The sequence below is a fragment of the Salvelinus namaycush genome, chromosome 8 (assembly GCF_016432855.1).
Source record: "Salvelinus namaycush isolate Seneca chromosome 8, SaNama_1.0, whole genome shotgun sequence".
In the NCBI taxonomy this organism is placed as follows: domain Eukaryota; kingdom Metazoa; phylum Chordata; class Actinopteri; order Salmoniformes; family Salmonidae; genus Salvelinus; species Salvelinus namaycush.
Genome location: NC_052314.1, coordinates 49,377,006 through 49,399,820, shown reverse-complemented (window position 1 = coordinate 49,399,820; position 22,815 = coordinate 49,377,006). Strand labels below are relative to the sequence as shown.

Here is a 22,815-nt window from a genome sequence, read left to right as displayed (position 1 = left end):
AGCTCTATTATAGCACCTGAAATCCCTGGATTGTATATACACTGCCTCCTAATTGGCCTCACCAGGGAGTGACACTGCATGACGGGGGAGTGTGATTGGATGAATTCAGTTCAGTGGAGACCTTTTTTAAATTGGAACAAAAGATACACATCTTCAAAATATAGTTTAGTATTACATACTAGCTCCAATTTCCAAAGACATTGTATGTAATGCTTTTACACTGTAAAGCTTAGCAGAACCATCCATACCTCATAAAACCAATAACACGTTCCCACTGTCATGCCAACCTGTGTGTGCGTGCAAAAGAGCAAGAGACAAGCATAAAAATGAGCCCACAACCAAAACTGTGTTTGAGAAATATTTTCTTATTCAGGTTTATAGCCAGTGAGAACAGATTTTAATGGAAACACCAGATCACCTCAGTTACCATGGCATCCCTCAATAGTCAAACTAAGATAGACACATCAAAAGCTCCCATAACGGATGGCAATAACTGTCCTCTAAAGGACACTTTTACTTAAGTCTATGACAAGCATGTTATCATGTTTTGAAAAAGACACCATCAAGACACACTGATATTATTACTCTCGTGTAAAGGTATGAATTCATAGCTGAAATTAAAAACACTGCGTAGTGAGTGTGCGTATGGCAGTTTAACTGAACTGCAGGAGAGGGCGGGTCTGCAAGTTGTAGGACGCTGGAGGGCAGTGCGTCCTCAAAATCAGGGTGCTCGGCTTCGTTAGGGGAGATGGGGGTGAGGGGTGTTGCCTCTCTCGCCGTTTACAACATCTTCCTCTTCTCAAACTCCTGCGGAGAGGGGCAGAACAAACAGAGGGGGAAAGAGGAGAGATTATTTATTCATGTGGATTCACACAGTTTGTTTACATCTGGAAGCTACAGGGGGTGGGTGAATGGTTGCTAGTAGACCGCAACAAGGCACTTTCCTTTCTTCCCGGGGGTTGGGATGTCTTCGTCACAAATGGCACCCCCATTCCCTACATAGTGCACTACTTTTGACCAGAGCCCTATGGGTGCCATATGGGATGTAGACAATCTATTTATCTCATCAGGGATTAATGAAGAGTTTATAAGTACAAATCAATTCAAAATTGTTATTCCAGATGCAAAGATAAATACCGTACAAACCGAATAAGGCGCTATGCAAGGCTCCATATACAGTGTGGAATAGTCCAAACACAGAAAACATGTATATTCACACCAAAGCATCCTGCTCCATAGGCATGTGATATGACAGTGAAAAAAATGTGAAAGCACATAACCAAAAGGATGAAGGAGAACATCACGCATGGGATGTCGCCATTTACATACACCGTTTACTAAACACCAGCAGAGGAAGGACGATAGAACAAATACCTCTCCTTCCCTTCCGCCTAGAATTTCCAATTTCACAGAGGAAAAAGCTTCCTTTATGCAAATGTCATTTATCAGGTCTGCAACAACAGATGCGTGCTGTTACCCATTGGAAAATGCCGTACTTTCAAAATACCTGGATGTCTACTGCCACCAAGTGGTTGAACAGATCTACGTCGGCTCAACACTCAACTTTGACACAGTGCTAGAGCAACTCGGCTGGGTGTGCGTGTCATCTGTAATGTAATACTCAGGCGTGTTAAGGGATGGGTTAAGTGGATCTGTACGCGCCGATCAAGGTCAGGCCCTTGACTTTCTGAGAAAGGGACAGAGAAAGAGGGAAGAGAGAGGAGAAAGCACCTGGGGGATGAGCGGGGCTGTGTTAGGGCATCATGGTGGCCCCGAGGCGTCAGGCACTCTCTGATGGATGAAAGGAGGGCGAAGGATGGAAAAAGGGTCCACTCAGAGACTGTTCTGTCTGCTACTGCACGGCAAGTGGTACTGATGCACCAAGTCTGGTCCCAACAGGACCCTGATCAGCTCCTAACCCCAAGCCACTGCTAAATAGTTTACCAATAGCTACTCAAACTTACACTTGACCCGTCACATACGCTGCTACTGTTTATTACCCGTCCTGTTGCCTACTCACTTTATCCGTACCTATATGTACATAATTACCTCGTACCTCTGCACATCAACTCGGTACCCCATGTATATAGCCAAGTTATCATTACTCATTGTGGATTTATTCCTCGTGTCATTATTTTTCTATTTTACTTTTTTTTTTTTTTTATGCATTGTTGGGAAGGCCCCGTAAGTAAGCATTTCAATGTTGGTCTACACCAGTTTTTTACAAAACATGTGACATAAAATTCGATTTGAAGAGGGCGAGAGAGCGAGCGAGAGAGAGCAAGAGATGCAAGAAGGATCGTCCTTGTGTGTGACAAACAGTCAGGAGGGGACAGTGTCAAAGGTGCTCAAGACAGAAAGAAGGGGAGAGGCGGAGCAAGATGAGAGATGAGGGCAGGATGAAGGAGAGGAGAGGGAGGGATGAAGAGTGCTGGTGTGCGACAGGGACATTTTGTCAAGAAGGGAGGCCATGAGAAAGAGTAAAAAATGGAGGGAGCAGCACACATGGGTGAATGGAGGTTTATGTGGGCTTGACAGAGTCTGCGTGGAATGCTAGGTGAGTGGAGTTAGCACTTTTGGGACTATTCTATCGGTGACAAGCAAGCTTAATCTAGCGCAGTTACAGTATTTAAAAGAAAACAAATACTTTAATCTAGGTGTGGACACAAGGGGAGCTTCACTGACCAAGCAAAAACACTAGAGAGTTGGGCATTGTACTGTACTGAGAGCTGAGCATGTTATACCAAACCAAACTACCCCCCTGCGGGCACAACTTTGTTTGTTTGCTCTGGTGTATCGTGTGTATTATTACGCCGATTACAGCAGCCGCCAATGAGATTAACAGAGACGTATGAACACAATGGGCTGGGAAATTAACAGGCCGGGAAAGAGTTTTTCATCATTACGCGCAATGATTATGAATTAAACCAAAACAGTGCTACCACCGCACAAATCCATATGTGTGTGTTCGGGTTTGCCACACTGCGCTCGCTCGTAATGAAAGAATAAGATGATGAATGGGTGTAATACACGCTTTAACTTTTTATACGTCTTGTTAAAACTGCCGTCCTCCGGTGATAAATTGAAATAAACAGGCAGCAGCAGCGGAGCTAAATTGCCCGCCCCGGCATCAACAGCCATGGTTATTAATTTCCCCCTTTCACCTCGCTGTTGCCTTTTGTTTATTACGTATTTAAAAAAAAAAGTTCAATCCCAAGTCCCACAACCTTGCTTGTTAACAAACCCAAACACTGAAAACGTCAACAGACTCAAGTAGAAAAAAACTCAAACGTACTCAACCAACAGTAAACTCTGTTTAGTTCATAGTTTTTAGTATATTTGAGGGAAGAGGCAGAGTTGGGATGTGGGACTAAAGTAACCCTTTTTGCCGTCCTCCCCCAGCTGCTATGAGAGAACGGTAACGGTCCGTCGCACCACTGAATGACAAATGTTCTCTCTCTACTGGTCTCACCCATAGAGTTGGCTAGAGGGCTCTTGAACCATGGAAGATAAATGAGCTCTAATACATATCTCTAGTCTCACCTTGAACATGGTGCTGCCCAGCTGGGCAGGGGACATGCTGACCACAACGCCCGCCTGCTGTAGGGCGGCAATCTTCTCTTTGGCTCCGCCCTTGCCCCCTGCGATGATGGCACCGGCGTGACCCATCCTACGGCCCGGCGGGGCAGTGAGCCCGGCGATGAAAGACACCACAGGCTTGGCATTCGCTCCCTGTGGGGTGAGAGAGAAAGAGCCTCAGTCACACTTGTATTCTCAGACAAATAACAGAATAGACGCTGCAAAACAGACAAAATGTCTTCCTGTTATCAGCCCCTCTTAAATAGGCATTCTTAGAAGCCATCTTACATTATTATTAAAACAGTGTACAGTAAATGTTATATTCACATTCATGTCAATACTATATTACATGCTCTGTCCAGATGTGTGTGAAAGAGTCAATGAGACCATTTAATTGCATGGGTGTGAGCGTGGACGGGCACGCATACACCCTCCACACACACACCCCTCCCTGCCATTTCATATGATCTCATTCTTGCAGAAGCAGGTAATTAGTCACACGGACACTGATTAGCTCTGGCCCTGTCCGCTCAGCTCGTCCTGATGGATGGCTAAATTCAACATTCGAGGTAATCTTCCAGTGCTGGCGGGAGGGGAGAGAGAGCTAATATTTCACACTCAGGAATAACATCATACTGGGGATGAAAGACGTAAGGGTGGGGCTTGTTCGTTAGGGCATGCGAAGGGAAACTTTTTTGAAATGGGTAGCTAAAAATGAGCGTTTCCTATTAGACCAGGTACTGTAGTAACTACCCATTTCAGTAAATTTTTTGCCAAACGAACACAATCCAGACCTCTCTTCAGACGCTCTTACTCGGGTACTTGCCTTGTGATAAGGTTCTCCATATTTCTCTCCCTCATTCCGTATCCGAGTTAACACGGCGTGTCAAACAAACTGGCCGACGAGCCCGGAAAGGTGGGCCTCCCGCTTATGGCTTTACTTCCCTTCTATCATTTCAGCACAGGCGTTCCAAATGGAGCGCTCCTGAAACCGGCAGGTATGTACAGCAAGACGACTCCTATTCATTTCAACACGCTTGAAGACACTGGATAATTGTTTAAGCAGAGCAGCCAATCTGCTCGTCTCTCAGCCAAGAATATCCATTTTTAAAAGTTATATATATATATTTTTTTTTTTTAAACCTGTCTAACAATGGTACAGTATTAACAAGAGATGGCTCTGAAAGCAAATGTTCACTGAACGGGGGAATATGACCGCAATCAAGGAAAAAAAGGTGCTGAGAGGATACTAATTATTATAGGTGAATGTTTCCTCTTGTAAGGTGGCCCAACATGTTTTCCTTTAAAATGGGTCAGATCGAGGGTGTCCATGCCGTCCTGCAGGCTTTTGTTCCACACCTTCTACTACTCAGCTGCTTTTCAGGACCTTGACTAGCCGAAGCAGGGCTGGCGCAAAAGCCTGAACATTCAGTAGCTCTCCAGGAGGAGGGATGGCCACCTCAGTTTCAGAATCTCTATTCACAATGCGTCCCCGTCCATACAATCTTATTCATTACGATCAACAAGTCAAAACTGATCCTGGATTCATGAATGCAAGCCCAATGCCGTTCCTCTAGCTAGGCCCTAAACTCTAGTTCCGACACTCGCTTGTCCCGTCCTAATGAATTCACAACTTTGACAAAACAAACCATCCCCGTGTGAATCGACACTTAAATCTACCTAAGCATGTTAAACATTAATTGACTAATTACAGCCTATCTTCCCTCAGAGAAGAAGTCGGTGCATAATAAGAGAAGCTGAATTAGCATTTGAATGTTCCCACCGCCTTTGTCCTCCATTGTTAACCGGGGAGATGCATTACTTTAATAATGGAACTAGAGAGAAGAGAAGGTTGTTTCCCCACCTCTTCTTCAGTTCGTTCCCCCACAGGAGGAGCGGAGCAGGAGGCAGGGGTTGTTTCGAAAGGGGGAAGCCTTGCTGTATGCTCGAGGGTAGAGCCTCAATCTTGTCAGATTAAGACAGACAATTACAAAATTTACGAGGCCCCCTGTTCACACACTAGATGTGAATGAGTCTGCTGCCCCACCTCTTTCTAAAATCACTCCCCTGCCCTACTAGACAACAATTGGTGTGTGTTAGTGAATTACAAGGGCTTTGAGTCATGCGTAAAGCACCTAGGAGAGAGAATGCATGAGCAGGGGCTAAGAGTCAGAGGATAAAATGAAAAAGGATTAAAGGATATGTTTAGTGTTCACGGAGGGTTAGCTGCCAAATACTCTACCTGTCTCATTGGAAAGCATGGGCCCAACGGTGTTCGGTCTTAGTTAGCCATTTAATTTTACAAATGCATGGAGGCTGAAGAATACTAGGTGGGATTTAGAAGTCTCAAAAATAAAAATAAAAAGAGCATAAGACCTTCAGTAAAGGTGACTTACACGGAACAAAAATATAAAACACAACATGCAACAATTCCAAACATTTTACAGAGTTACAGTTCATAAGGAAATCAGTCAACTGAAATAAATAAATTAGGCCATAACTTATTTCACGACTGAGAATACAGATCTACATCTGTTGGTCACAGATACCTTCTGCCTCATACAGCGTGACACCTCTCCTTCGCATAGAGTTGATCAGGCTGTTGATTGTGGCCTGAATGTTGTCCCACTCCTCTTCAATGGCTGTGCAAAGTTGCTGGATATTGGCAGGAACTGGAACACGCTGTCGTACGCGTCGAGCCAGCGCAACCCAAACAAGCTCAATGGGTGACATGTCTGGTGAGTATGCAGCCCATGGAAGAACAGAGACATTTTCAGCTTCCAGGAATTGTGTACAGATCCTCACGACATGACCATCAATGAAATGCAATTGTGTTGGTTACCTGTAGTTTATGCCTGCTCATACCAAAACCTCACAATGAGGCACTCTGTTCACAACGTTGACATCAGCAAACCGCTTTGCCCACACGACTGCATCTTGCCGGTACAGTTGAAAACGGGATTCATCAGTGAAGAGCACACTTCTCCAGCAGATTGTGCAAACCCATAGTTTCATCAGCTGTCCGGGTGGCTGGTCTCAGACGATCCCACAGGTGAAGAAGCCAGAAGTGGAGGTCCTGGACTGGCGTGGTTACATGTGGTCTGCTGGTTGGACGTACTGCCAAATTCTCTAAAACGACGTTGGAGGCGGCTTATGGCAGAGACATTAACATTAAATTCTCTGGCAACAGCTCTGGTGGGCATTTCTGCAGTCAGCATGCCAATTGCACACTCCCTCAACTTGAGACATTTGCCTCCCGGGCTTTGACGCAGACGGCCGAGAACAGGAAACGGTGCAAAATTGGCCCAGCGTCGTCCGGGTTAGGGGAGGGTTTGGGCGGCCGGGATGTCCTTGTCCCATTGCGCTCTAGCGACTCCTGTGGCGGGCCGGGCGCAGGCACGCTAACACGGTGACCAGTTGTACGGCGTTTCCTCCGACACATTGGTGCAGCTGGCTTCCGGGTTAAGCGAGCAGTGTGTCAAGAAGCAGTGCGGCTTGGCAGGGTTGTGTTTTGGCAGACACATGACTCTCGACCTTCGCAGCGATGGAACAAGACTAACAACCAATTGGATACCACAAAATTGGGGAGAAAAATGGTTATAGAAAAATCATAAGAAAACTTGAGCCATCTGAGGCATTGTGTTGTATGACAACTGCACATTTTAGAGTGGCCTTTTATTGTCCCCAGCACAAGGTGCACCTGTGTAATGATCATGCTGTTTAATCAGATTCTTGATATGCCACACCTGTTAGGTGGATGGATTATCCTGACAAAGGATAAACAAATCACCAACAGGGATGTAAACAAATGTGTGCAAATGTTTTATTTTAGCTCATGAAACCAACACTTTACAAGTTGCCTTTATATTTTTGTTCAGTATATTAAAACAGACAGGTTGGCAAGCAGCCCACAGAGTTAGAGGAATAGTTTCAATATGTAGGCCATGCAATGACCTCTAAAGTGTGTACTAATTTTAGCTCTGCGAAATGAAAAACATCAGTGCAACTTTAGGGTGCATAGATCTCCCTTTCAAGGCTCCTCCTTTGTAAATTAGTTGATTGTCTATTTTTAATACATCCTCTCTTTTATTGGGCACATTATGTCAAGTGTTACACTTTTAATAAAAGACTGATTCAACAATTTGATCTCCATCCCCTAAACTTCAATCGTGTACAAGTGCTCACCAAATGGTCGATCGCGATCTTCAAGGCATTTCTAGTCGAGCACCAAAAATGTCTGTAGAAAGGCCAATGATAAAGGCTTGCTTTTATTTTTTTGCACTGTTGGTGGGTAGATACACTTGATTCAGAAGCCCTGCGCATCGGGTAGGCAAAGTGATCCCATTTTGAACTATTTAAATTTGTCTCAAAATATCGTGCCTACAGCTTTCACAACCCCGGCCACAGCAAAGTTTGATACTAGCCTACGTGAGATTTCATCACTTTTAAAACAATGACCAGAGGGAGACTTCAACACCATTACAAAACGCATTCCTCCCTACTTCCACTCGCGCTGCAATGAATGAGTAGCCAAGTCCATCAATAGCCCTGCCTTTTTATTATTAGCAGCTCGTCGTGTCCATTTTAATAAAGGAATATTATAACTTCCTCTGGTCATAGGAACAACATGAATTTGTGCATGAGACGGATGCATTGCAACTTGAGTTTCACCATCAGGTGGAAGATGGTGTCCCCTCTCTGGTCAGTCTCACCGGAGGAAAGGAAGGAGAGAGCACGGGACCGTGAGAGGCAGACCCTCTGCTGCTTTCTTCCTCCCTCAGCTGAGACTAATACCGTGTTCAAAACAACTGGGAACTTGGAAATCTCAGACTTCCGACTTCCGTGCGTTCAAGACAACTTGGAAAGGTTGCTTTGAACGGTCATCCAACTCGGAATTCGAAGTCGGAAAATTTGGCCATCTTTCTAGAGCTCTGACTTTCCGACCTGAAAAATCACTGACGTCATAATTTGACCTCTTCCCCCTCCCTAGAGTTCCCAGTTGTCTTGAAAGAACCATGACAGATCAGTAAAATATAAAAAGCGAATATGCTAATTATTTAAATGTATGCTCAGCTGTGCCTCACAAGTGCTACACCAACTGATCTAGACGCTTGAGTTTTTAAATATAATATGGTCTGAAGAACAATATTGGCAGGCCAGGCATAAATCCAATATGCTGTGATAATGTATTAGACCTACTATACAAACCTCATTCCTACAGTACTGTTTTTATTAGGTGAATGTAAGTTAAGTCATGTTTTTTTAATCTGAGAAGTAGATCTCTGCCTTCTTTTTGACTGCGAAAACGATCTCGACTCAGAAAAGGTTGGCGATCACTGCTTAACACCAACCCTATTTCAACAGTCTTTACCCAGCACCACCTAACCTCTGCCAACCTTAAAGAATATTTATAGACAAATGACTTAAAGCATGCAGGTAAAATGTTGTACAACTTTTTATGAGCATTTACAAGATGTAATAAATGTGTTTTCATAAGGCTTAAGAAACACTATCTTATGTCTATGTCTCAAAATGTCAACTGACTCAAAATCCATTTTTAAGACCAAGAGCTCCGCTGTCTGTCCTGTCTTCCGTAATGGAATCGATACGTGGCCGTCGTTAACAGTGGCGACGTCTCAAATGCACCCTAGTCCCTATATAGTGCAATACTTTTGACCAGAGTCCTATGAGCCCTGGTCAAAAGTAGTGCACTATATAGAGAATAGGGTGTCATTTGGGATGCACACAGGGGACATCTACTACATCTCTTCCAGGAAGATAAAGTTCAATACATGTAATATTGCCTGACCTTTCATTGATCATGTCCTCTGCGTATTTCACACCAAACCCTCATTTGTAATCTGTCCAGTGTGACAAAATTCATTAAGGATCCGTCCCAAATGGCACCCTATTTCGTATATACCGCACTACTTTTGACCATGGCCCGGGCTTTGGTCAAAAGTAGTGCACTATATACGAAATAGGGTGCCATTTGGGATGCAACCTAGGATGATGTGTCTGCTGTAACTAATAGATTGAAGGGTATGAAGGTTTTTCATCTGTGTCGAAAGAGATCATTTTGAAATATCTATACTGGTAAGGGCATACCAATGTGATATTGTATTCTACTTTTCAGCAGAGTTCCAAATGGCACCCTATTCCCTAGTGTCATTGTATTGTACTTTTCATGTACGATTCCCTTAAGTGTCTGAAAATATGCCTAGCTGATCTTATGACGAAGTAAAATGAATGTATTTGTGTGCATGTTGTGGATTCAGAAAATCAATACTGACAATAGTTAGTATTTGTGTTAGGGTTGGGCAGTATTCAGATTTTCCTACCGTCATAGAGTATTACTGGAAGTGCACACAAGGGGCTCTATTTCTAAATAAACATTTTGTATTTTTTTTTGATGCAAATATTTTTTTTAGGCAACATGGATCTTGATTTTGCCATCTAGCCACTTAGCTAGCAAACCAAATGCATAGATGGAGCCCTGAGCTGGATATAATTTATTTGGCAAATACATAGTAACTTAGCTATAACTTAGTTTTCTGAAAAACCTAGGAATTTTGGGAAAGCTACTGACATTTTGCAACCCTAGAAAAGAAAATGTCTGATGCATGGAATTGTTCAATGAGACAATCTAAAGAGAGGAACGTCATTTTGGGGCTGGCAGCAGCTCAGATAAAACAATTTCAGGCTTTGGTTAAACTGCTGCCTCTGTGTGGAGTGTTGAACACCAATCAACTTTCTGAGAACTACCCGCGGCTTACACGCTCAAATTGGATGAGCCCGGTTTGTACATGAGGAAGGGAGAGAGGCTGCGTCCCAACTGGCACTGTAATCCCCATGTAGTGCACTACTTTTGACATGGGCCCAAAGGGCTCTGGTCAAAAGAAGTACACTATTAGGAAATAGGGGGCCATTTTGGCCTCAGTCAAAGAGTTGTTCTCCCGACACGGAGGGTGGTGAGAGAGATCTGCATGCATTAGGGCAGCAGAAAGCACATCAAATTCATATTTATCTGCCGAACACCTGACACAGACAAACCGCATAGTGTGTGCACACATACGCGTCACAATAATCTCTTTGCTCAATCAAAATTCTGTGTCTTGACAAATCTAGAGGGCAACACACACACTTGGCAATAACTGTCACTGAAAGGCACTTAACCACTTTTCAAGCCTTGCATAATTCACCAGCCATGCTCCAAAGATCAGTCTCTCCCACACCTGCCAGGAAAGTGTCAATCAAAGGTGTGTGCCGTATTCTGCACCATGAACCCTAACCCTCACTGGAAGTACATGCACTCTAGTTCACACCCTCAGCCTATCCAGAACCCAAGGTCCATTAGCAGGTGGGAATACACACAAACAGTGTCTTACTATACTTGAGGACTTTTGGGAACCAACAATTGTTTCCTATTGAAAATCCTATTTTCCCTAACACCAACTCTAACCTTAAAATAGCCTTTTTACAAGTGAGGACAGGCAAAATGCCTCACTTTTCTGAATTTTAGTTAGTTTACCATTCTTGTGAGGACTTCTGGTACTCACAAGTTTAGTAAAATGTGTCCACTCACACACAAGTTTTGGACCTGGGGGCTCTGAGTGTGCCCTCCTGAGGGCGGAATCAAAGAGATGAAAGGGAGTACCTGACAGAACCACTCATCTTTCCAAAAGGGTCTGGAAGATTCACGAAAGCACTGGTGGGCCATTGACAAAGTGTTAACAGTCTGGTCGCATGTTAATGTGTGTGTCTCCTCTTACAGAGTTGTGCTGTTTGAGGTATTCGGCAGCGTTCTCCTCGGCGTTGCCTCCGATCTCTCCGATCAGGATGATGCCGTCCGTCTTGGGGTCCTGCAGGAACACCTCCAGGCAGTCGATGAAATCTGTCCCATTGAAGGGGTCCCCACCGATGCCTGAACAAAAACCACACGAACCATTAGGACACAGCTACGCTGCTTATATCCATAAGATGGATGTCAGATGTGACCGTAGGCATAGAGTACAATGTACTTGTCATTTTTTATTTAATATGTGACTAGGAAAGTGGTATGTACTCATTAAAAATAACTACACTGAGTGTACAAAACATAAGGAGCGCTTTCCTAATATTGAGTTGCACCCCTTTTCGCCCTCAGAACAGCCTCAATTCGTCAGGGCATGGACTCAACAAGTTGTTCGAAAGAATTCCAGTGATGCTGGCCCATGTTGACTCCAATGCTTGCCACAGTTGTGCCAAGTTGGCTGGGTGTCCTTTGGGTGGTGGGCCATTCTTGATACACACAGGAAACTGTTGAGCATGAAAAACCCAGCAGTGTTGCAGTTCTTGACACAAACCAGTGCGCCTGGTACTTACTATCATACCCCGTTCAAAAGGCACTTAAATATTTTGTCTTGCCAATTCACCCTCAAGTCTCAATTGTCTCAAGGCTTAAAAATCCTTCTTTAACCTGTCTCCTCCCCTTCATTTATACTGATTGAAGTGGATTAAACAAGTGGCATCAACCAAGGATCACAGCTTTCACCTGGTCAGTCTATCATGGAAAGAGCAGGCGTTCCTAATGTTTTGTAAACTCAGTGTACAGTGCCTTCAGAAAGTATTCAGACCCCTTGACTTTTTCCAAATTTTGTTACGTTAGCCTTATTCTAAAATGGATAGAGAAAATAAATCCTCAGCAATCTACACACAATACCCAATAATGGCAAAGCGAAAACAAGTTTTTCGAAATGTATTTGAAATAAAAAACAATACCTTATTTACATAAGTATTCAAACCCTTTGCTAGGAGACTCAAAATTGAGCTCAGGTGCATCCTGTTTCCATTGATCATACTTGAGATGCTTCTACAACTTGATTCGAGTCTACTTGTGGTAAATTCAATTGATTGGACATGATTTAGAAAGGAACACACCTGTCTATATGGAAGGTCTCACAGTTGACAGTGCATGTCAGAGCAAAAACCAAGCCATGAGGTTGAAGGAATTGTCCGTAAGGATTGTATCGAGGCACAGATCTGGGGAGGGGTACCAAATTTTTTTTGCAGCATTGAAGGTCCCCAAGAACACAGTGGCCTCCAGCATTCTTAAATGGAAGAAGTTTGGAACCACCAAGACTCTTCCTAGAGCTGGCCACCCAGCCAAACTGAGCAATCGGGGGAGAAGGGCATTGGTCAGGGAGGTGACCAAGAACCCAATGGCCACTCTGACAGAGCGCCAGAGTCATTTGTGGAGATGGGAGAACCTTCCAGAAGGACAACCATCTCTGCAACAGTCTACTAATCCAGGCCTTTATGTTTGTGGCCAGACGGAAGCAGCAACTCAGTAAAAGGCACATGACATCCGGCTTGGAGTCTGCCAAAAGGCACCTAGACTCTCAGACCTTGAGAAACAAGATTCTCTGGTCTGATGAAACCAAGATTGAACCCTTTGGTCAACGCCAAGCGTCACGTCTGGAGGAAACCTGGCACCATCCCTATGGTGAAGCATGGTGGTGGCAGCATCATGCCGTGGGGATGTTTTTCAGCGGCAGGGACTGGGAGACAGGATCGAGAGAAAGATGAATGGAGCAAAGTACAGAGAAATCTTTGATGAAAACCTGCTTCAGAGCGCTCAGCACCTCAGACTGGGGAGAAGGTTCACCTTCCAACAGGACAACGACCCTAAGCACACAGCCAAGACAACGCAGGAGTGGCTTCGGGATAAGTCGTTGAATGTCCTTAAGTGGCCCAGCCAGAGCCCGGACTTGAACCCGATCGAACATCTCGGGAGAGACCTGAGAATAACTGTGCAGCAATGCTCCCCATCCCACCTGACAGAGCTTGAGAGGATCTGCAGAGAAGAATGGGAGAAACTCCCCAAATACAGGTGTCCTAAGCTTGTAGCGTCATACCCAAGAAGACTCAATACTGTAATCCCTGCCAAAGAAGCTGTAACAAAGTACTGAGTAAAGGGTCTGAATTCTTATGTAAATGTGATATCAGATATATAAATATATTAGCAAAAATGTATACAAACTTTTTTTTGCTTTGTCATTATGGGGTAATGTGTATAGATTGATGAGGGGGGAAAAAACGATTTAATCAATTTTAGAATAAGGCTGTGACGTAACAAAAAGTCAAGGGGTCTGAATTCTGTCAGAAGGCGCTGTATTTTGTCTATACCAGGGGTGGGGCAACTAGCAGACCTTTTTGTAGTCCCGCAGAAAAATCTTCTCTCTGCCCCATGGCAAAGTGTAGAATTGCATGAAATTACTCTAAAACTTCAGAATGTTCTCTCCGCTGAAATTTTCCTTTGGGCTCTCAAACGGCTAGGGCCGGCTTTGACTGCATGGGTGGGTACGCAGACCCGCGAGCCACTGAGGCCCGTCATTATCTGTTCAGATGTTTTAGTGGCCCCCATCCCATCAAAGTTGTATATCCCCAGTTAATAAATTTGCAGTATCTGTATATCATAACGTTTAGTCCCACGTACCAATGCAGAGAGACTGTCCCAGGCCAACTTGTGTAGTCTGGTGCACAGCTTCGTATGTGAGAGTTCCCGACCTAGAGACAATGCCTGAAAGATAAGAAGAGAATGAGGACAAGATCCAATTCTCTTAACAAGCATCCTTCCCTTTTCCCCTTCTTGAGAGGTAAGGAGGAAGAATGCATTTAAGTATGGGAAAGGACCTATATTTATACTGTATGGGTGCGGCCCAAATTGCACCCTATTGCCAGGTTCTTATTTTTCAGAGTAAATAACCCACGGACACTAGAGAAGCTTTAACCAAGTTTAATTCTTCCCAAAGGTTCTGAACAGCTGTAATCAGACAGCAAAACATTTCTCTCCATCACAGTTAATACATCCTACTTAAGACACTCCCTCTCTCCAATCCTTAGTTTATGCCCAACAGGAAGTAGGTAACCAGATACTAAACCCTGATTACTCCCTTAAGGGGAACTGACCTCAACCCCTCCTTCACCTAATCCACAGATATCCATCTGTCTTCCCTATATCAACACGTCGCTCTCCTCTCCTCCATCAAATCCATTCCAAAGCCTTCTGGCTTTCTACAGAGAACCCTTAACTTCTGACATAAAACCCATTCTCTCACACTCTTTCTATTCAAGGCTTCCTCTCTATCATTTATTTAATATCTCAATGTTCAAAATGTCAAACCCAACACTATATAGTGCAATACGTTTGACTGGAGTCGCATAGACTATAGTGAATAGGGTGCCATTAGGGACGCACTGTATGCCTTTGCAATGAGCAGCAAGTGGTCTAGGATGTCAGTGCAGCGATGCAGCTCCCCAGCAGTCACTCCATCAGCGCAGGCTGATGGGAGGAGCTAGAGGAAGATGGGTTCGTTGTAATGACTGGAATGGAATAAAAGGAACAGAGTCAAACATGTGGTTTCCATATGTTTGATGTGTTTGACAGTGTTCCATTAATTCCATTCCAGACGTTACAATGAGCCAGTCCTACTATAGCTCCTCCCACCAGCCTCCAATGCACCTGGAGAAACATTTGCTATGGCTGAGTCTGATGCCTACAGGGCCGCAGCACTGACATCTTCTCAAACTGTCTGCCGTGAGACAGTGAAGAAAATAAACCGCATGGTCGCTCGCTGAGCGACTAGCGCAGATAGCCACATGGGCAGAGGTCCTTTCTCCTTCTCACTTCTCTGACTCATTCTCCCGATTCAACTACACGCATGTCATTTCGGAGACTGAAGCACGTATCGTGGGATCTCTAACCTACTGTTAACTTTCCATAAGAAACAGAACAAGCTGTTGGTCTGTCAGCATTATGACACTGCTGCCAAGTAAAAGCGGATTTTATTCAATGAGTCACTGAGATGAATGGAAGTGAGCCAGGCAAAAATATCTCACCAATCCTTCCTTTCTTGTGAATGTGGCCCGGCATGATCCCGATCTTGCATTCTCCCGGCTGCAAAATAGGAAAACACAAAGTTAATACCAAAAGTGTGTGTGTGTTCTAGCCTCTTACGTTGATCATTCTGGAGCAGTTGCGGCCAATGAGGCGCGTAGTGCCCTGGCGCAGCAGCTTGTGTGTGTGTATACATGTATTCTTACATTAATAACTCCGGGGCAGTTGGGGCCAATCAGGCGGGTGATGCTCTGGCGCAGCAGCTTGTGTTTGACCTTGACCATGTCCTGCTGGGGGATGCCCTCTGTGATGCACACCACCAGGGGCATGCCGGCATCAATGGCCTCGATGATGGCGGCACCCGCGAACGGAGGGGGCACGTAGATCACTGTGGCCTCTGCCCCGGTGCCCTCTCTCGCCTGTAGGTGTGGACAGAGGGACATGGTGAATTTAGGGCTTGCTATTCATCAATGTATTTATTTAACCATTTCTTAACCAGGCAAGTCAGTTGAGAACCAGGTCTCGCTTAGGGCTGAATAAGACCAGAGACAAGAAATAGTGGAACACATTTAACCTCCTTGACAGAGTTGAAGACGGGCACGCCGAGGTGTGTCCTCCCCCCCTTGCCGGGGGATACGCCACCGACTAGCCGGGAGCCATAGTCGATTGCCTGCTGACTGTGAAACGTCCCCTAGAGAGGGAGAGAAGGAGGAAGAATCAGAGAGAATCAGCTAGTTCCAATCCACCCAGTCGTTTCTCTCTTGACCTTAGCCCACTTCAATGTTTGATTGCTGATCTGTAAGATGGAAGCAATATCGTGGAGTTCCTTCAGTTCAAAGGATTAGGGCCAAGGGGAAGGGAGGCAGCGGCTGACTGTGATAGATGGAGCGGGGAGTTGTCCCGGTCAATTGCGGCACCAACCGCAAACCTTGAGATATTAAAACCAGGTATAAGGGAATGAGGAGAACAGGCCTGCCATCCACCATTAATCAACAGGGCAGAATGGTGCCCAGTGCCGGCAGAGGGAGGGGGCATGGGAATCAAGCTGAAATGGATGGGTACACGGACACCGCCAGCATATTAAGACTAGGTACAACAGCAGGTAAATCAAGGAGTATGTGAATGGTGGTCAGAAAGGAGATTTGGTAAATGATATTCAGGTATTTTACTGTGTCTAATTGTCACTTAGTCTCCCATTGACCTAAATGCATGACTAAGTGAAATTTCTACTTAAGTGTAAGTTAAGATTTGCCTGTAAGTGAAAGGGGCTTAGGTTGGCATCACATACAATCACTTTAAATCCAACCCAGGCACACTAAACGACCATAATCAATGGCATTGTTTCTGTATATCTTGAGTCATCAATCAAAAAATATATATATTTTTTTAAATCACTCAGTCACAACTTTACTTTTTCAGGGACACTGAGTCCAATAATGTGTCGTAATATTAATATTCAACCTGCCAAGTTCCATCAGCCTTCTCAGTTAATAATTACAGAGGCTGTCTAGAAACGCTATAGATAAGTGGCTACGAGGGCCAACTACGACACATCCAAATCAATGACCCTAATGTTAAAACTATAATTACCAGCAGTAAAGAGAAAGGAAAGACTGACCCAGCACTTTTCTCCCCCTCGCAACGCAGATATCTTTAAAATTTCAATATTTCTTCCCTCCACCAGTCTCATCTTTTTTCTTCCTCTGTTCATTTATAATGCCACGTGCACCGTCTGCTCACTTTGCTCTTTTCTCCAGTGGTGGCGGTCCTAGCCATCATCCACTAATGAGCGGACAATGAATTTGAAGTATGGTTTGCTTATCAAGCCATAGAGGAAAGTCGGTGCGCAGCAGCAGCAGCGACACTTGAGTCATTGCTCAGCCCTTTCTAATTAGCATGAGTGTTCATTAGAAGAACTATATTTAATAACCCTATATTAAGTTGATGAAGAGTTGTTGGAGAGGAGGGGGGGGGGGTATTAACCTACAAGGTGGAAGAGGAGAGAGTTGTTCGCTTGTTGGACAATGATGCCGATACTCTTCTTTTGACTGGGCCTTCCATCCTCACCTAAGACATTATTGGGGAACGAGATTATGCTGTCATTTATCTGGGGATAAAGTGCTCAGTTGCAGATAGCTAGCTACTGTGCTACTGTAGGTAGATGGTCAACTATGTCTGTTGACAGTGAAACACAACCCTGATTGGGTTATTGTGTTTCACTAACAACAGATAACCCAATCAGGGTTGTGTTCATTCGGGACCAAACGGATGAAAGCAGACAGGGAGGGACTACCTGGACTTGTTCAATAGGAAATGCAAATTTTCAATAATTTCAGTTGCAACGGTTAAGATTTCCTTTGAGTGCCGTAATGAACACAACCCAGTTGAACGCAGACAGCAGCCAGTGTCGGCCGGGTGTTGTGTAGCCTACATACCTGCTTCCCTGTGAAGCCTTGGCAAATGACCTTGGTGTCTTTATCAATGTAGAGGTTCTTTCTTGAAGCAGTATAACAGCTCCTTACTCCAGTTTGCTGCACTGCAAACGGAGACGGAAGGAGAGGTAAGTGAAACCACACACAGGTGACATTTCAAAAAAACACTATTGTCACATCATGATCGAAAGGGGAGAAGGATTGCCATCTAGGAGACAGTTCAGTGTTGTTGCCTGAGCTGTTGTCACATGTGCCTCTGATTAAATCAAATTAAACAGACCTGATAGGCTCTGGGCCTATGTTCCAAAACCTACAGTACAACTGTCAGTAGTAAAACACACATACATTATCCAAGCATAGTGGCCTACATAGCGTGTTTTTGCTGTCCTTTGTGCCTTTTCTCTCATGATTGATATTGAAAGGCAGGGAAAGGGGGATACCTAGTCAGTTGTACAACTGAACGCATTCAACTGAAATGTGTCTTCCGCATTTAACCCAACCCCTCTGAATCAGAGAGGTGTGGGGGACTGCCTTAATCGACAACCTACTGTTCCCCAGGTGTGGATATCTGCCTTGCTCAGGGGCAGAAAGACAGATTTTTACCTTGTCAGCTTGGGGATTCGATCCAGCAACCTTTTGGTTACTGGCCCAATGCTCCTACCCGCCAAAATAAGCCTATGAACGGCATTAGTCTGTGCAGTTCTGTATGACAGTCATGGTGAGATTATTATTTGACAAAAGGCAAGTTATAAATAAGGGAAATGAAACAAATGACCATGAATGTGTATAGTAATCTACAGACATTTGTGAGATTCAGAAGTGGAAGTGGAAATTCTGCTATTTGGCAATGAAGGCTTGCTTAAACAGAGGGCAACATCGTTCGTTTGCTAGCTAACGGTTAACACTTCATGTTGTCGTTTGTCCTCCATTTGTTTTGTTGTTTTGAGCATTGAACTAAACTGAGGCAAAAAATCCAATAAAAAAAAAACATTGATAGGGTCTGATAGGCTACTGATTGATAAGGTTATTTTCAGGCTTCTGCTCAGGGGCAGCTGGTCCACAGAATTAGCCAAGAACCCTATGAGCTTTGGACCTATGCTATTTCTATGAGCTGGTCAATGTGTAGCTAGCAGATTATAACAGGCTAATGTGATGCTACATTAGCCGTTACGGGATAGGTGCCGTTTGGCGTAGCACAGAATTTGAAACCAACCTTAACGATACCATCTTCGTTCTCGATTCGGCCAAACGTATCGCCAAGTTAAGGATGGTCGTAAATGATCTATGCTATGCCAAACATGAACTTACTTATCCTGTAACGGCTAATGGAGCATCGCCTTAGCCCATTGCTATTGTAGAGCAATGATATGCTAAAAACAATTGAGAGAAGAGACGGAATAGATGGGTGACTTAAGTCATTTCATACCAACCAACCAGAGTTTGAGTAGTTAACTACATGTAGTTCAACAAGTAACGTTAATTGAACTACAATTTGCAGTATCTTGGTGGTAACGTTAGTTGAACTAAATTCAAATCTAGGTAGAGTCGTCATTAGTTAACTAATTACTTTTTTTTGCCATGTGGCAGTGTAGTTAACTAGCAGAACTTCAGTACTTTTTTAGCGAAAAGTAAATGGGTTAAGTAGGCAATCATTTCCTTTATTTCTCGGCATCACCGCTTCAGATCTGCCTAATTCTCACTTTAAACATCTTTGTGTTTAATGTGCTACATTCTGTTAACATATTGTAACGACCCGGTATTGTGTTCTGTGTTTGTGGGTGTGTTATGGTTCTCATGGCTACTAGCAGGGGTTAAATATGTCAGGACAGATGGAAAGGTTGGGGGGGTATGATGGGTAATCCCGCGGGATTTGGAAATGCATAAATAGGGATTACTGTATCATCTTTCTTTCTTTTCTGTTCGGGGCCTTGATCTGTTCATATGAGAGTGACCCTTAACTCGACAGGGTAACATTGTGTATGTTCGGCATTTAACGGCGTGGGCTGTGGCCGGAACAATAGCCCAGTTTAGGAATAAACCTGTGTTCTGACCTGCACACCTAGAGTCCGTCTCTTTTCCCTTTATGACCCAGCCGGGTCATTACAATATCAACCCAAAGTGATCTGTTCTTGCAATTTGTAGTCTGACATTTCAGATGATCATTTTACACCTAACGTTAGCAGTTTGGATGTAGTGACCGACTTTTTCAAAGTAACTTTGGTTAATTAAGTAAACCATTTCTTAAAATGAAGGTATACTAAAGCTATGTTTCTTTCAGTGTGAAATAATTGGTAGCTTGGTTAACTCTTTTCAGCGTACTAGTAGCTTCCCCCAACACTGCAAACATCGCCTGTAGCTACTTCCATATAAAGAGATGTAAATCACAAATTGAAAGCTTTACTAGCTGTTTGCAGCGTACAATACAATGGGGGAGTAACGTTAACGTTAGGTAGCATTAGCTTACCAAACTACCAAAACAACTAACTACATGACAGTTACAGTATAGCTAACTACATGTCCTAATCTCATTTATATAATTGACATGTTACATATAAAGCCTAAAGGACAAGCACGGTCAAAGTTCAGTAATTCGGACTGTGGCCTGAAATTGATGCGCTATCAGCATGCTAAAAGAGTTAGCCAATATAGAGGCACGAGCGCTGAGTGCCATGACTATCCTGTGAGCAAGAACCAACATATCCCGTGCAAAACGTGCTCCGTGAAGCACTTAATTTACCAGACACTAAACATTGAAGACTTTTAAGGAGAACACATATGTTGTTCTACTTACAGAGCAGCCGGGCATTCACCAATGACACCGGAGGCTAGGGACCTAAACGTAGAAGGCAAAGGGCTGACTATAAATATGCCCAACTAAAAAAACATTTTGCAAAAATGTTTGAACTTGTTCAACCGAGATACCAATGAAATATGTTGTCATTATACCAATTATTTAAGTCGCTGACAAAATTAGTACAACCAGTGAGATGAACATTTCTCCAGGCAAATATTCAAGGTTGGCTTTAAACAGCAAAGAATTCTGGATAGTGGAGTTCATCATCAACTCGGATGAGGCCTGCATGCCTCATATACTAGAGTGCGTGTTATGCCCATCATAGAAATCCCAAGGGTAAAACCTGCTTTGGAAATGTGATTCTTAGAGTGAACAAAAATATAAAAGCAACATGCAACAATTTCTATTTTTTTATACTGAGTTACAGTTCATATCAGGAAATCAGTCAATTTAAATGAATTCAGTAGGCCCTAATCTATGTATTTCACATAATTTAATAAATGCCATTTAGCAGACGCTTTTACCCAAGGCGACTTACAGTCATGTATGTCATGGGCTCCCGAGTGGCACTGCCTCTCAGTGCAAGAGGTATCACTGCAGTCCCTGGTTCAAATTCAGCCTGCATCACATCCAGCTGGGATTGGGAGTCCGATAGGGCAGCGCACAATTGGCCCAGCATCATCTGGGTTTGGCCAGGGGTAGGCCGTCATTGTAAATAAGAATTTGTTCTTGACTGACCTGCCTAGTTAAATAAAGGTAAAATGCATGCATACATTTTAAGTATGGGTGGTCCCATGCATCAAACCCACTATCCTGGCATAGCAAGCACCATGCTCTACCAACTGAGCTACAGAGGACCACAACTGGGAATTCCCGAGATGCATCTGTTGGTCACAGATACCTTGAAGAAAAGGTAGGGACATGGATTTAAAAAAAACAGACAATATCTGGTGTGACCACCATTTGCATCATGCAGTGCGAAACATCTCCTTCGCATAGAGTTGATCAGGCTGTTGATTGTGGCCTGTGGAATGTTGTCCCACTCCTCTTCAATGGCTGTGTGAAGTTGCTGGATATTGGTGGGAAGTGGAGCACGCTGTCGTACACGTCGATCCAGAACATCCCAAACATGCTCAATGGGTGACATGTCTGGTGAGTATACAGGAAAATGGGAGAAATTCGATTTTTTTTCAGCCTCCAGTAATTGTGTACAGATCCTTGAGACATGGGTATATGCATTATCATGCTGAAACATGAGGTGAATGGCATGACAATGGGCCTTAGAATCTTGTCAAGGTATCTCCATGCATTCAAATTACCATAAATAAAATGCAATTGTGTTTATTGTCCATAGGTTATGCCTGCCCATACCATAACCCCACTGCCACCATGTGGCACTGTGTTCACAACGTTGAAATCAGCAAATCGCTCGCAACACGACACCATCTGTCCGGTACAGTTGAAACTGGGATTCAGAGCACACTTCTCCAGCGTGCCAGTGGCCATCAAAGGTGAGCATTTGCCCACTGAAGTCGGTTACGACGCCAAACTGCAGTCAGGTCATGACCCTGGTGAGGGCGAAGAGCACGCATATGAGCTTCCCTGAGATGGTTTCTGACAGTTTGTCCAGAAATTCTTCAGTTGTGCAAACAAACAGTTTCCTCAGCTGTCCGGGTGGCTGGTGTCAGACGATCCCGCAGGTGAAGAAGCCGGATGTGAATGCCTTGGGCTGGCGTGGTTACACGTAGTCTGCGGTTTGGACGTACTGCCAAATTCTCTAAAGCAACGTTGGAGGGGTCTTATGGTATAGAAATTAACATCCAATTATTTGGCAACAGCTCTGGTGGACATTCCTGCAGTCAGCATGCCAATTGCACAATCCCTCAAAACTTGAGACATCTGTGACATTGAGTTGTGCGACAAAACTGCATATTTTACAGTGGCCTTTTATTTTCCCCAGCACAATGTGCACCTGTGCAATGATCATGCTCTTTAATCAGCTTCTTGATATTCTACACTTGTCAGGTGGATATATTATCTTGGCAAAGGAGAAATGCTCACAACAGGGATGTAAACAAATGTGTACACAACATTTGGGAGAAATAAGCTTTTTGCTTATGGAAAGTTTCTGA

General features: G+C 44.0%; 1 protein-coding gene across 1 annotated transcript; it reads right to left on the bottom strand.

Moving 5' to 3' along the window:
* Positions 1 to 345: 345 nt before the first annotated feature.
* Positions 346 to 22,129, bottom strand: LOC120052174 (succinate--CoA ligase [ADP/GDP-forming] subunit alpha, mitochondrial). Its single transcript, XM_038999008.1, has 10 exons — positions 22,055 to 22,129; positions 20,681 to 20,714; positions 17,893 to 17,993; positions 16,032 to 16,148; positions 15,664 to 15,876; positions 15,460 to 15,517; positions 14,057 to 14,140; positions 11,352 to 11,503; positions 3,544 to 3,732; positions 346 to 807 (listed from the first exon to the last, which is right to left on the bottom strand). The coding sequence occupies exons 1-10, from the start codon at positions 22,127 to 22,129 to the stop codon at positions 781 to 783; spliced, it is 1,050 nt and encodes a 349-aa protein (XP_038854936.1). The 3' UTR covers positions 346 to 780.
* Positions 22,130 to 22,815: the final 686 nt, after the last annotated feature.